The 15,284-nt window shown below is 42.8% G+C and overlaps 1 protein-coding gene across 5 annotated transcripts in view; it reads left to right on the forward strand.

Annotated features, from left to right (window-relative positions):
* The first annotated feature begins 932 nt into the window (after positions 1 to 932).
* The window catches only part of SON (SON DNA and RNA binding protein), a 30,476-nt gene continuing 16,124 nt past the window's right edge, over positions 933 to 15,284 (forward strand). For 4 of the 5 annotated variants that reach the window (XM_033856026.2, XM_019922318.3, XM_033856027.2 and 1 more), the window contains exons 1-4: positions 934 to 1,081; positions 4,165 to 4,331; positions 6,080 to 12,022; positions 13,361 to 13,521. In XM_033856026.2, the coding sequence (XP_033711917.1) occupies positions 1,005 to 1,081; positions 4,165 to 4,331; positions 6,080 to 12,022; positions 13,361 to 13,521 (6,348 nt within the window). In that variant the 5' untranslated portion in view covers positions 934 to 1,004. Of the gene's footprint in view, positions 1,082 to 4,164; positions 4,332 to 6,079; positions 12,023 to 13,360; positions 13,522 to 13,747; positions 15,249 to 15,284 lie in introns of those variants that run through there. The other variant, XM_033856029.2, reaches the window with a different exon arrangement.

Consider the following 15,284-nt stretch of genomic DNA (forward strand, 5'->3'; position numbering starts at 1 on the left):
CGGAAGTCGGCCGATGGGATCCGGCGCGCACGCCCCCCGCCCACCTGCCCCGCCCCCGGCTGGCTTCGCTTCCCCATTGGTCGGTGTGGCCAGTGGGCCCCACCGCGAGGTAATCGAGAGTGATTCCCTCCCGCTCTCGGGCGCGGCCTGAACCTCCCCCAGAGCAAAGCTCCCAAGCCCTAGCGAGTTTACAATGTAACACTGTAGGGTCAGGTGCCACGTAACGTCTCTTCGCTTCTTCCAGAGCCTCCTGAGCTCTGAGGAGGGGGAGCACCAAAATGCTTAACCCATGTTCAGCTAATTGTGTGTTGCTCACGAGTCAGGACTGACCAGCTACCGTGCAAAAGTCTCGTGACACGCCTGGCTCCTGACGAGATTAAAATGCACCAAGGTTTGAACACACGTGGTTCAGGACCTCTGGCCTAATGCTAAAACGAAAAAAAAAGCCGAGGCCAATAATAGGATGCCACGGGAGGCAGATGGCGGTAAAAACGCATTCTTCGTATGGGGGCAAGCGCTGATTAATGTTTTCCCGGATGGATCTCCCTGCCGAAACTCGGTGCCATCCGGGACAGTTGGAGTCCCCGGTCAAACACCATGTTGCCCTCCTTGCTCCCTTTCCTCACGGAATTTAATCTAGGGTGTTTAGTGACCAAAATAAACCTCTTAAGGCCCCCAAACACTGTTGAAGACTGACAGCTTAAGCTGACAGTCGCCTCTAGAGAGACTTCTCCTGTAATGGCGCCTGCGTCAGTCACTAACATGGCGGACATAGTCGTGCGCGGCGCAAACGTCAGCAGCTCTACCCCAGACGCTCAGAAACAGCGGAGGAGAGCGGGGCCGTGCTCACTGATTGGTTCAGAGGCGGAGCGTGCCGGACTGGGCGCTCCCACAGGAGCCAATCAGGACGGCTAGAGACGGAATTGGCCGCTGCGCCTCCTCCCGAGGCATGCTGGGAGCCTGGAGGACTAGTGAGGAGGAGTTGAGAGAACGGAGCGGACGCCATGGCGACCAACATCGAGCAGATTTTTAGGTCTTTCGTGGTCAGTAAATTCCGGGAAATTCAACAGGAGCTTTCAAGGTAAACTCTTCCCAGGCTCTTCTGCTCCCAAGGGACCGATAGGGCCTCACGTAGCCGTCCGTGGCACCTTTCTTCAGGGACGCTGTCGTTCCTCGTCTTAGGCCCGGCTACAGCCCCGCCTGGGCCTGGGATCCATTTTCCGGCCCCCCCCCACCCCCGTCCGCTCCCTCCCTTCCCAGCGAGGAACTTCGCCCTTTCCGAGGTAATCCCAGGCTCCCTCTTCTAGAACCGAGTTAGGATGCTCAGGCTTCTCCCCCGTTTGGTCATTCCCTACCATTTAGCTACTGTAGGCCTGGTTGTCCACCAGGGACGGGCCTAGTTCCTTCCTCAGCTCCTCAGCCGCCGCGGCGCTTCCCCTCCCCCTCTCTGCCTCCGCGGATTTCGCCGGCCGGTGTCTTTGACCGGAAAGGGGTCTAACGGCCGTTTCTTGGGTAATCTTAAATCCGCTTTATTATTGCAAGCTTCAGACCATTTGGGGGTCGGGATCCTTTAATTAGATTATTTGGGTCCTACTGTTTTGTGGCTTCCACCAGGTAGCATTCTAATAGTTTAATAGATTGGAAGTTTGAATTAAAACAGCTCAAATTAATGTTAGCTACTTTGACAGAATATTCGAGGTGAGGATGGAAGGGGACTTTGCATTAGTGGTAATTTTTTTAATTTAGTCAGCGGAAAGTGGACTTCATGTGTAGCTCTAAATATTTTTGCCGCCCCTGACCCAATTGACATATTTGACCAACACGCTACTTTTGTCATTGCTATTGGTTTACCCTTGCTTCCCCACAATTTGAATGGGAAGAGATTTTCAAAGAAATACTTGCTTACTCAGAAACGAAAATCGCGTGGGTCATGTTGTTACTCAGTGATTGCCTTTTTGCTTTGTATAACGTAAATATTTGTTCCGAGTTCAAATGTATTTGCTGGTTGTATTTTAAAAGTTGAGAGCAAGAACCACACGTAACGTGAATTTGAAAATCAGCCGAAAACGCATTTGTAAACTGAGCACTCAAATTAACATAAGGTTACTGGGGCAGTGATACAGTATTGCTGTAATATTTTTCCAGGGTATATTGTTATTTCATTGGGAAATAGATCTTCTCATTGATTTAGTTGCTTTTTAAAATTTTGTTATATGCTGGTTATTTTTAGGATGATGATAAACGACCTGAGTTAAGGGAATATAATTTTCCTGAAAACTTTTTTATAGTTGCATATATTAAGTAGTTGTGTTTGCTGGTTGTAATGTCTTTTTTCTATACCTTTTAAAATTCAGTTTTTGTATTAGAAGTGTTATTGTCGTGGAAAGTTTAGGAAAAAAGAGGAAAGAAAATTTTAAAACACCACATGGTTATTGATCTTCATGTTCTTTCATTTTTTCCTTGTGCATACAGATGCACATATTTTGTCAAGTGTGATCATCTTGTTGTGTGTTGGTTGTTTTTTTCACCTATGTATTGTGAACACGTTTGTGTTTTATCAGTCTCGGTAGTCTTTGAAACATTTTTCATGGCTCCATAGAATTCTGTTGTAGGATTGTATTGATGGATATTTAGTTGCTTTGAAATTTCCACTCCTTTGCAGCAGTTCAGTAAGCATCCTCACAGCTTTAAGATGATTACTTTGTTATAGACTGACAGGTTTTTTTTTTTTAGCCCTACTTTTCTGATTTTTAAATCGTGGCCTTTTTAGTAAGGTACGCACTGTGAAAGTGCTTAGGAAAAATGTAAAAGAGCTCCAGGAAGAGAGTTTAAAAAGAATATTAGATAAAGCAGTTTATTACTAAGGGAATATTTAGCTTCTTTTCAAATACTATGCTATATATTGTCAGTATTAAAAGAAGTTTTTGATTATTTGCCATTTCGGTGAACTATAGTTCCTTTTTTTCTCACTTTTATGAATATGGGTTTGGGTGAGGAGACTGACTTTTAGACAGTTTAAGTTATTATATATAGATGGTTGAGTGTGAGCTCTGGTTTTGAATACCAGCTTTACCTCTTAATTAGATGTATGATGTACAGCTAGGTTTTTTTTGTCTTCTCTGTGCCTCATTTTCCTCGTTTAAATAATCAGAAAAATAGTGCTGATCTGAGAGTTTTGTTAGGATAAATGAGTTTAAAAATGTAGAACCGTGCAACCCTAATTAATAGTTAATAAATGTTAAATATTGCTATTGTATGACTAATTGTATTAGAAAACCAAATGTTTTTTAATAACACTTGGTTAACTACTGAATTTTTTGGGTTTTGACCAGACTTTTATCAGGTAGTGGAGCATAATTGTCGACCCATTTTGCTACCTAAAATTTAAGTTACATTAAGTCAAACGTGCTGTTTAAAGTATTTTTCAAAACAATTTTGTAAATTTACACAAAATAGTACAAAAGACTAAGTAAATGATATGTTTTTATGTCTGTTAAGATTCTTCTGTTCCCGTGAATTGAAAATATGTTAAGTGATTCATTTACTGTTATTATAAATGAGTTGTTTTACATGATTTTTGATAACTGGGTGAAAATTATATAAATGTATTTTTCCTTTTCAACATTATGGCATTTCAGCAAGTCTGATCAGTCTAAACCTGATCCAGTGCTACAAGTTACCGTTTTGACTTAATGTGTGAGTGGCTAAAGTTGTGTTCCTTGATACTGCTGATGGTGATTGTGATACTTGCACAAGTGTGGCTTTACTGTGGCTATAGCTTCTACCATAATGTTAGGTCATGTATTTTTCTTTGGTTTTGTGATTGTGATCTTAATAATAATTTTCCTCCCCTGAGAGAAATATGCTGGTTGGGGAGTATTTTGTTAAAAAAAAAAAAAAAAAAAGGTGAGCTTAGAAACCTGTTTGAAAGACTTTTTCTTAACTTTCACAGTTCTGAAAACTTTAATCGTGTGAAAATAAAAATGTACCAACTGTAAGTAGATAGTGTTAAGGAAGCACTTTTGATGGGGAATAGCATCCAAAATAAATAAAAAATGGTGACGTGTACAAATAAGATTGTTTTAATCAGTTGAGTTACAAATATTAATTTATTATATGGCATGATAAAAATATTAATGAATTTTGGTAACTTTTCTTGTGAAGTGGAAGGAGTGAAGGCCAGCTCAATGGTGAAACAAATACACCTATTGAAGGAAACCAGGCAGGTGATGCAGCTGCTTCTGCCAGGAGCCTACCAAATGAAGAAATAGTTCAGAAGATAGAGGAAGTACTTTCTGGGGTCTTAGATACGGAACTGCGATATAAGCCAGGTAAGTTGGAGATAATCAGTTGTCTTGAAAACTTGAAGATTTTTTTTTAATAGTTGACAGTAGTATTTCTTGATTGCAGAGTATTTAAGATGTTCATTAGATTTAAAACTTCAATAAGTTTAATTTTTAGTTTAATTGATTTACTGAAGATTTTAAGTATTTTTTTGAAAATACAATTGTACTGGAACCATGAGCATCGATGCATTTGTTTACTTTGCTGGTGGAATATAACTATCTTTGTTTGGTTTAGTCTTACAGTGCCTCAGTGCCAGGATTTTGAATGTAGGTTTTCATTGAACAGTTGTATAAATGTCAGTTTTGGAAGGTACAGGAGTCCGGACCATATCTGTAATGATTCTAAAACCCTGGAAGGTTTTATTTTAAAGCTCAAGATTAGAGATGATCTTGTTTTTGTGTCTACTCCTCTTAAAGGTGCAATGAATGGAGAGGAATCATTGCTGGATATTTAGCATTTGGGGAATTGATTAAATAATTGATGCTTAGAAATGAAGGATTTGTGATCAGCCACAAAAATAACAATATTGTTTAGTTTTGTAAATGGGGGGCCATGGTATGGGTTTTGTTTTTTTTTATTTTTAGTATAGAGTATGGTTAAAAAAAAATAGCATGGACTGTAGCCTTGCTTAGATTCATGGCTCTAGCAACTTTTTCTTGAAGTATAATGTAGCTAACGTTTGGTACATAATAAACAATTAGTGGAAAATGATTAATTTTGCTTTGGAAGAGGTCTTGTCATGTGTTGATTTGCTTTTTCCATAATCTTGGTGACCTGGATTTCCGATCACCTAAGAGCACTAAGGTTTATCTAATATGATATTGGCATTAGAGTAAATCTCATCTGGTTACAAAGTGGATTATAAACCACTTTTTCTTTTAGATATGCAGATTGAAATGTTCTTAAGTTACATGTTAAGGGCTGTACGAATTTTCTTCTCCAAATGACTTTATTATCATTTTTAAAGTAGAAACATTAAAAAAAATTACTTCTTAGTAATTTAGAAGAGTATTGGGGGGAAGGTGTTATTTTTATTAGAATGCAACATGGGGGAAAATTCAGGTTCCGTATTTTACATTTGTTGTTCAGACCTTATACTATAAAAGCAATCTCTAGCATTTGCTGAGGGCTTACTTGGTGCCAGGCATTATTCAGTGTACTTTGTATGTTTTAACTGAGTTCGTCCTCTAACTCTGGAAGACAGAGTGTCAGCGGTTTGGCCACGTCTATTCATTTAGTGAGTGGTGAATTGATTCAGTATCCAAAAGCAGACAGTGTGTTCCAGAGCTAGTGCCATGTTGCTTTCTGTATAAATAAGGGTGATAAAATAGTTACAAAAGTTTTTTAACGTGTGTTTTTGTGGATATTCTTAGAGTTAATAATATGAAAGATATTCATCATAATTGTAGTTTAAAAGTAATTTGCTGTATAGTAAGAGCTGGAGAAAGTAATTGTTTTAAATGAACTTAGTAAAAACACATCTTAATGTAATTCTAAAAGTTTTTGTAATAAATTAAGAAATTATTTTTAACCCAGGCTTCAGTTGTAAAAGAAGTATTGGAAAAGTGTCAGTCTTCAGATAACTGGTTTATGGAAAATAGTTTATTTAGTAACCTTTTGTTTAACAAGAAGTGTTATGGTATCTTAACATGGATTGTAAGTTTTGGTTTATACGACTTACCTAAATCTATTTTGGGGGATATTTGACAAAATTAATTTTCCTAAATTTCAGACTTGAAGGAGGCTTCCAGAAAAAGTAGATGTGTGTCTGTACAAACAGATCCTACTGATGAAATACCTACCAAAAAGTCGAAGAAACATAAAAAGCACAAAAATAAAAAGAAGAAAAAGAAGAAAGAAAAGGAAAAAAAGTATAAAAGACAGCCAGAAGAATCTGAATCAAAGCCGAAATCACATCATGATGGGAATGTAGATTTAGAATCAGATTCCTTTTTGAAGTTTGATTCTGAACCTTCAGAAATGGCACTGGAGCATCCTGTAAGAGCGTTCGGCCTATCTGACACCAGTGAGTCTCCTGCACTTGTGCTAGAACCTCCTGTAGTATCTATGGAGGTATTAGAGCCACACACCTTAGAAATTCTGAAGCCAGCTACAAAAACTGCAGAACTGTCAGTTGCATCTACATCAGTAGTTTCAGTGCAGTCAGAGCAGTCTGTAGCAGTAATGCTGGAACCATCCACGACAAAGATTCTGGATTCCTTTGCAACAGCACCAGTGCCTACTACAACAGTAGTGCTAAAGTCATCTGAGCCGGTTGTGACAATGTCAGTGGAGTGTCAGGTGAAGCCTGGGCTGAAATCTTTGGAGAGCACACCTCCAGAGCCATCAAAGATCATGTTGTTAGAGCCTCCAGTAGCAAAAGTGCTAGAGCCATCAGAAACCCTTGTGTCATCAGAGACACCTACTCAGGTGCACCCTGAGCCAAGCACATCAACAACAATGGATTTTCCAGAGTCATCGGCAACTGAAGTGCTAAGATTGCCAGAGCAGCCTGTAGAAGTACCATCGGAGATTGCAGATTCATCCATGACAAGACCGCAGGAGATGCTGGAGCTGCCCAAGACCACAGCGTTGGAGCTGCAGGAGTCGTCGGTGGCCTCAGCGATGGAGTTGCCGGGGCCACCTGCGACCTCCATGCTGGAGTTGCAGGGGCCCCCTGTGACTCCAGTGCTGGAGTTACCTGGGCCCTCTGCTACCCCGGTGCCAGAGTTGCCAGGGCCCCTTTCTACCCCAGTGCCTGAGTTGCTAGGGCCCCCTGCGACAGCAGTGCCTGAGTTGCCGGGGCCCTCTGTGACGTCAGTGCCACAGTTGTCGCAGGAATTGCCAGGGCTTCCAGCACCATCCATGGGGTTGGAGCCACCACAGGAGGTACCAGAGCCACCTGTGATGGCACAGGAGTTGCCAGGGCTGCCTGTGGTGACAGCAGCAGTAGAGCTGCCAGGGCAGCCTGTGGTTACAGTAGCAATGGAGTTGACCGAACAACCTGTGACGACGACAGAGTTGGAGCAGCCTGTGGGGATGACAACGGTGGAACATCCTGGGCAGCCTGAGGTGACGACGGCAACAGGGTTGCTGGGGCAGCCTGAGGCAGCAATGGTGCTGGAGTTGCCAGGACAGCCAGTGGCAACGACAGCGCTGGAGTTGCCAGGGCAGTCTTCGGTGACTGGGGTGCCAGAGTTGCCAGGGCTGCCTTCGGCAACTAGGGCACTGGAGTTGTCGGGGCAGCCTGTGGCAACTGGGGCACTGGAGTTGCCTGGGCAGCTCATGGCAGCTGGGGCACTGGAGTTCTCGGGGCAGTCTGGGGCAGCTGGAGCACTGGAGCTTTTGGGGCAGCCTTTGGCAACAGGGGTGCTGGAGTTGCCAGGGCAGCCTGGGGCGCCAGAGTTGCCTGGGCAGCCTGTGGCAACTGTGGCGCTGGAGATCTCTGTTCAGTCTGTGGTGACAACAACGGAGCTGTCAACGATGACCGTGTCGCAGTCCCTGGAGGTGCCCTCGACGACAGCGCTGGAGTCGTATAATACGGTAGCACAGGAGCTGCCTACTACATTAGTGGGGGAGACTTCTGTAACAGTAGGAGTGGATCCCTTGATGGCCCAAGAATCCCATATGTTAGCTTCTAACACCATGGAGACCCATATGTTAGCATCCAACACCATGGACTCCCAAATGCTAGCGTCCAACACCATGGACTCCCAGATGCTAGCGTCCAACACCATGGACTCCCAGATGTTAGCCTCTAGCACCATGGACTCCCAGATGTTAGCAACTAGCTCCATGGACTCCCAGATGTTAGCAACCAGCTCCATGGACTCCCAGATGTTAGCAACCAGCTCCATGGACTCCCAGATGTTAGCAACCAGCTCCATGGACTCCCAGATGTTAGCAACCAGCTCCATGGACTCCCAGATGTTAGCAACCAGCTCCATGGACTCCCAGATGTTAGCAACCAGCTCCATGGACTCCCAGATGTTAGCAACCAGCACCATGGACTCCCAGATGTTAGCAACCAGCTCCATGGACTCCCAGATGTTAGCCACTAGCTCTATGGATTCCCAGATGTTAGCATCTGGTACTATGGACTCTCAGATGTTAGCTTCCGGCACCATGGATGCTCAGATGTTAGCGTCTGGTACCATGGATGCTCAGATGTTAGCATCTAGTACCCAAGATTCTGCTATGTTGGGTTCAAAATCTCCTGATCCCTACAGGTTAGCTCAGGATCCTTACAGGTTAGCTCAAGATCCCTATAGGTTAGGTCATGACCCTTATAGGCTAGGTCATGATGCTTACAGGTTAGGGCAAGACCCCTATAGATTAGGCCATGATCCCTACAGACTAACTCCTGATCCCTATAGGATGTCACCTAGACCCTATAGGATAGCACCCAGGTCCTATAGAATAGCTCCCAGGCCATATAGGTTAGCACCTAGACCCCTGATGTTAGCATCTAGACGTTCTATGATGATGTCCTATGCTGCAGAACGTTCCATGATGTCATCTTACGAACGCTCTATGATGTCTTATGAGCGGTCTATGATGTCCCCTATGGCTGAACGCTCTATGATGTCAGCCTATGAGCGCTCTATGATGTCAGCTTATGAACGCTCTATGATGTCCCCTATGGCTGAGCGCTCTATGATGTCAGCTTATGAACGCTCTATGATGTCAGCTTATGAGCGCTCCATGATGTCCCCGATGGCTGACCGATCTATGATGTCCATGGGTGCTGACCGGTCTATGATGTCTTCATACTCTGCTGCTGACCGGTCTATGATGTCATCGTACTCTGCAGCTGATCGATCTATGATGTCATCTTATACTGCTGATCGTTCAATGATGTCTATGGCAGCTGATTCTTACACCGATTCTTACACTGATACATATACGGAGGCATATATGGTGCCACCTTTGCCTCCTGAAGAGCCTCCAACAATGCCACCATTGCCACCTGAAGAGCCACCAATGACACCGCCATTGCCTCCTGAGGAACCACCAGAGGGTCCAGCATTACCCACTGAGCAGTCAGCATTAACAGCTGAAAATACTTGGCCTACTGAGGTGCCAGCATTACCTCCTGAAGAGTCTGTGTCGCTGCCTGAACCTCCTGTGAGTCAAAGTGAGATTTCAGAGCCTTCAGCAGTGCTTGCTAATTATTCAGTGTCAGCATCAGAGCCTTCAATGTTAGCATCAGAGGCTTCCATGACTGTTCCAGAACCACCACTGGAGCCAGAGTCTTTGGTCACATCAACACCTGTAGAGTCTGCTGCTGTAGCAGAAGAGCATGAAATTATTCCAGAAAGACCAGTGACTTATATGGTGTCGGAAACTCCCACAACATCAGGTGAACCGACTGTGTTAACATCAGAGCCTTCTGTTATGTCAGAGGCAGCAGAAACTTTTGATTCCATGAGGGCTTCAGGACATGTTGCCTCAGAGGTATCTATGTCCCTGCTGGAGGCAGCAGTACCTATTCCAGAGCCATCCCAGAGCACTGTAGATCTGCCAGCCATGGCTGTCTCAGAGCTACCAGCTGTGGCTGTCCCAGAGCAACCAGCTGTGGCTGTCCCAGAGCAACCAGCTGGAACTGTCTCAGAGCCACCAGCCATGGCTGTTCCAGAGCCACAGGCTGAGGCTGTGCCAGACCCAGCGGCTGTGGCTGTCCAGGACCCACCGGCTGAGGCTGTCCCAGAGCCCCTGGCCTTGTCTGAGCCAGAGCATATTACCGTTCCTGTGCCAGTTGTTTCTGCCCTGGAGCCTACTGTGCCTGTCCTGGAACCAGCGGTGTCAGTCTTTCAACCTAACGTGATTGTTTCAGAACCATCTATTTGTGTCCAAGAATCTACTGTGACAATTTCAGAGCCTCCTGTCACTCTCTCAGAGCAGACTCAAGTAATACCCACTGAGATGGTTTTAGAGTCTACACCAATGATACTGGAGTCTAACGTTATAAAAGGAATGAATTTACTGTCTGGCGACCAAAATCTTGCTCCAGAGATTAACATGCAGGAGATTCCCATGCATTCAGACGAAGAGCCACATGCTGAAGGACACCTGAAGAATGATTCTTATGAAACTGAAAGTGGTATGAATATAGACCTTAATATAAATAATCACTTAATTGCTAAAGAGATGGAACATAACACAGTGTCTGCTGCCAGCACTGGTGCTGTTGGTGAAACTGGTGAAGAGAAGATTTTGCCCACCAATGAGACTAAACAATGCACAGTATTGGATACCTGTCCTACTGTTAGTGAAACTGATGTAGGAGGGACTCTGTCTTCTACTGGTTCCCTTGCTCTTGAACCTGATGCACTGGGAACTGGTAAGGGTCTTGAATTTGCCACAGCATCTGCTTTCAGTTCAATTAGTAAATATGATGTTGAAGTATCGTTAACTACTCAAGATACTGAACATGACATGGTAATTTCCACCAGCCCCAGTGGTGGTAGTGAAGCTGACATAGAGGGACCTTTACCTGCTAAAGACATTCATCCTGATATACCAGCTAATAATAACTTTGTCAGTAAGGATGCAGAAGGATCATTACCTATACAGGAGAGTGACCAGACATTAGCAGTGGCTCTCAGTCCTAAAGAAAGTAGTGGAGAAGATAAAGAAGTACCTCTCCCTGCTAAAGAGATACTGTCTGATTCAGGATTTTCTGCCAACATTGATGATATTAATGAAGCTGATTTAGTGAGACCATTACTTCCTAAGGACATGGAACGTCTTACAAGCCTTAGAGCTGGTATTGAAGGACCTTTACTTGCAAGTGAAGTTGAACGGGATAAATCTGCTGCCAGTCCAGTTGTAATTAGTATACCAGAAAGAGCTTCAGAGTCGTCTTCAGAGGAAAAAGATGATTATGAAATTTTTGTAAAAGTTAAGGACACACATGAAAAAAGCAAGAAAAATAAGAACCGTGACAAAGGTGAGAAAGAGAAGAAAAGGGACTCTTCGTTAAGATCTCGAAGTAAGCGTTCCAAGTCTTCTGAACACAAATCGCGAAAGCGCACCAGTGAATCTCGTTCTAGGGCAAGGAAGAGATCATCGAAGTCCAAGTCTCATCGCTCTCAAACACGTTCACGGTCACGATCAAGACGCAGAAGGAGGAGCAGCAGGTCAAGATCAAAGTCTAGAGGAAGGCGATCTGTATCAAAAGAGAAGCGCAAAAGATCGCCAAAGCACAGATCCAAGTCCAGGGAAAGAAAAAGAAAAAGATCAAGCTCCAGGGATAACCGGAAAACAGGTAGAGCTCGGAGTCGCACCCCAAGCCGTCGGAGCCGGAGTCACACTCCGAGTCGTCGAAGAAGATCTAGATCTGGGGGAAGAAGGAGCTTCAGCATCTCCCCGAGCCGACGGAGCCGCACCCCCAGCCGAAGGAGTCGCACCCCGAGCCGAAGGAGCCGCACCCCGAGCCGACGGAGCCGCACCCCAAGCCGACGGAGCCGCACCCCGAGCCGACGGAGCCGCACCCCGAGCCGTCGGAGAAGATCAAGATCTGTGGTAAGAAGACGAAGCTTCAGTATATCACCAGTCAGATTAAGGCGATCACGAACACCCTTGAGAAGAAGGTTTAGCAGGTCTCCCATCCGCCGTAAACGATCCAGGTCTTCTGAAAGAGGCAGATCACCTAAACGTCTGACGGATCTGAGTGAGTCATTTAAAAATTTAATGGTATTAGAGAATGATTTAAAGCTGAGTTTTTTTCTGTGAGTCAAATGGAATATTTGGGGTTATTGGTTTAGGATAAATATTTCTATCTTTAAATTTTTGTAGTTAGGTTTAGTTTCTGTTTAGAAAATGTAGGAATAAGTACATTTGTAATTAGCGTTTAAAAGACCTGCTTTGGAGTAAATTAGAACCAAGGTATTTCCATGCTTGAATGCTTTCTTTTTGCTTTAACCATATTCCATAACTAAAAATGGCAGGTAGAAGTCCAGTTAAAGACAAGGCTAGTATCTGCTCAGGTTGTTATTGTATGTATTCCAACATAAATTCTTGCAGATAAGCCTAAAATCAAATGTTTCTTTTTTAATAAGTTACATGTCTTAAACTGGCAATACAGTACTGTTAAATGTTTGTGAAAATAATTCTGATTGGTATAATGGGTGATGGAAGTGAGTAGGGAATTTTGCATATGGGGAGTTAAAGTGATTTCAGTCTGCCTTTTAAAAGATGAAGTGTTCTAATTTCTCCTAATTTTAAAAAGTGTGCAGAGGTGATTAAAACTTGATGGATCATGCGTGACTACCTGTAATAATAATGGATAATTTATCATTATCCCAGTGGATTGGACATTTCCAGGTCAGAGTTGTCTAAAGAAAAAGATCTTAACAGAACCGCAAGGGAGAATGCATTCAGTTCAACAAATGTTTCTGAGTTCTTTTTTTATTCAAAGCAAAAAACAGTATATAATTTCTGGAGTGATTACAAGTTAGTACAAGAGACACAGATAAAATGCATATATGTCTCTTTTACCAAATAGTAAAACTACCAGAAAGCGTAGAATGTGATGATTGCTGTAATTACTGGTATAGATTAGGTACTTTGGGAGCACGGTGGAGAGGAATGTTAAATTCTGACTTAAGACTTGTTACTTGGAAGAGGTGGCAGTTTTGAACTTGGGCTCAAAGAGTGCTTTAAAATGTTGTCCGAGATTAGAAGGAAAGTAATTTAAGGGGCGTGATAGTTGTGGAAAATAAAGTAGGTTTGGGCAGGTGTGTGTCTTAATGTGTGTGGCAGAGTGATCATTATAGTTGTGTAGTCTAGCTATTTTGTATAGTGTTTGAATGGTAAGCTAAATGTGGACTTAATTCTTTTTTAAATATGGGGCATTTGTTTTAAAACTTTGAGCCAAAGAGTGATTTCATCACAGCTGTAAGTTAGGGCAGAAGATTGATGCCTTTAATTTTGTTAGCATATGAAACATTAGATAATACAAAATGTACAGCCTTTTAGGAAAACTGCTTCTTATATATTCCTCTTGCAGATAAGGCTCAGTTACTTGAAATAGCCAAAGCTAATGCAGCTGCCATGTGTGCTAAGGCTGGTGTTCCTTTACCGCCAAACCTAAAGCCTGCACCTCCACCTTCAATAGAAGAGAAAGTTGCTAAAAAATCAGGAGGAGCTACTATAGAAGAACTAACTGAGGTAAGCTAGACAGAATTTGTCATTCTTAAATGGATTATTCCAGTGATGTTGACTCTGGAGCGTGCCAAAACCCGAATTGTGGGCTGAACTGATAATGGCTGGCACCGAGTGGCCAAAACCCGAAATACAGACGTGGCAGCGGCAGAAGCTCTATTTAGCAGGCCATTATCCGGGATGGCTAAGCTCCGCTAGCTAAAAGTTACTTCCCATTACTTTTGCTTTCCAGTTTTAGAAGCCAAACTGACTGAGGAGTGGGACGGTTCGTTTGAATGGAGGAGGTGTTGAGTGAGCAACACGCAGAAGCTCGCCTACAGTTTCGTTTCCATTCACGACGTGTTCACTGATCGCCACGAGTGTACTGCATATACGCAAAGACACAGACAATCTTCAGAAATGATCTTTTGCCACCGGAGCTTGGAAATTAATGAGACTAGCTGGCCATTGCCTGAAAGGAACTTCTTTCGCATCAACATTTCGGGTTTTGGCTGTTTGGTACCAGCCATTGGTGATAATGGCCGGCCATTATCAGTTCTTCCTGCGGTTCGGGTTTTGGCAGTAACATATATATTTTAAACACACTTATTTTTGTTTTTAAGAATTTGATCTTTTAAATTGAGGCTTTTTTTTTTTGTCTTTTGGCTTTATTTTATTAAAAAATTTTTTTTTTGGAGGACGCTGAAATATTGCTGCTAGGATCCAGAAATACCACATTGTTTCAGATATTGAAACTTGTTATTGGCTAGCCTTATGCCAGCCTGCCACTGTCAATATATTCTGTTCCCCTTGGTTACAAGCTTGGTATATTCTGTGTTTTTGGCTATATGAGCTTTTTATCCTATTAAAGTATTTTCAATTGATAAGGGATATGACAGATTCTACTGCTAGTATAGAGACATGTCCACCCAAATTTACTCTGACCTTTTTATAAAGCCAGGTAATGGAGTCAGTTCCTTTGCTTCTCAAGGCGGAATTGACTTTACTTTATGTGTCAGACCTCATCAATTGCACCCTCCCCATCATGCCTTATATTCCATTCTTGAGTTCTGTTCCTTTAGAGACTCAACCTACAAAACATTTATGGAAAGACATGCTATCATCTAACCCAGTTGCAAGTGTTTGAGATTTTATTTAGCCATACATTTGGGGATCATATAGTTTCTTAATCTGTTTCCTTACTTAGATTTATTACAATTTTTTTTTAAGTTTAAGGACCTAGTGAAGGCTTCTGTTGCTTGCTTATCAAATCCAAGCTCCTTATCCAAAACCTTGTGAACACCTAGTGTTTCCCTATATATTTTAGCCTCATCTTCAGCCCTCTGTCCCTTCTAATAAGTTTTTTCTCACCTCTTTACCACTACCTGACTAGGGTGACTTTCTTTTCCTTTCCTTGCTAATCCTTGTTCGTAACTATGAAAATCTGGCTTAGAACTCTGCGAGGAATATTCCTTGATTATCAGATTCTGCCTGATTCTGTTCTCTTAAGCTTTTGTTCTTTGAGCACTTATGTACTCAGTTTGTATTATATCAGTTTGCACTTGTTAATTGTGTTGCTCTGTAAAAGCGTTCCTCAATTATCTCATGTGTATGTATTCCGTCTATTGAACTAGATTGTAAGCTCCTTGAGAGCAGGGACCATGTCTTTTACTTTATTTTTTTTGTATTCCCTGGACAGTGCCCAGTACAGTGCTCTGCACATAGTAGGTGCTCAATAAATGTTGTTAACTGACTGACCAGCTAGAGTGTGTTTAAATAGTAACCAGTAA

The sequence above is a fragment of the Tursiops truncatus genome, chromosome 4, assembly GCF_011762595.2.
Source record: "Tursiops truncatus isolate mTurTru1 chromosome 4, mTurTru1.mat.Y, whole genome shotgun sequence".
Lineage (NCBI taxonomy): Eukaryota > Metazoa > Chordata > Mammalia > Artiodactyla > Delphinidae > Tursiops > Tursiops truncatus.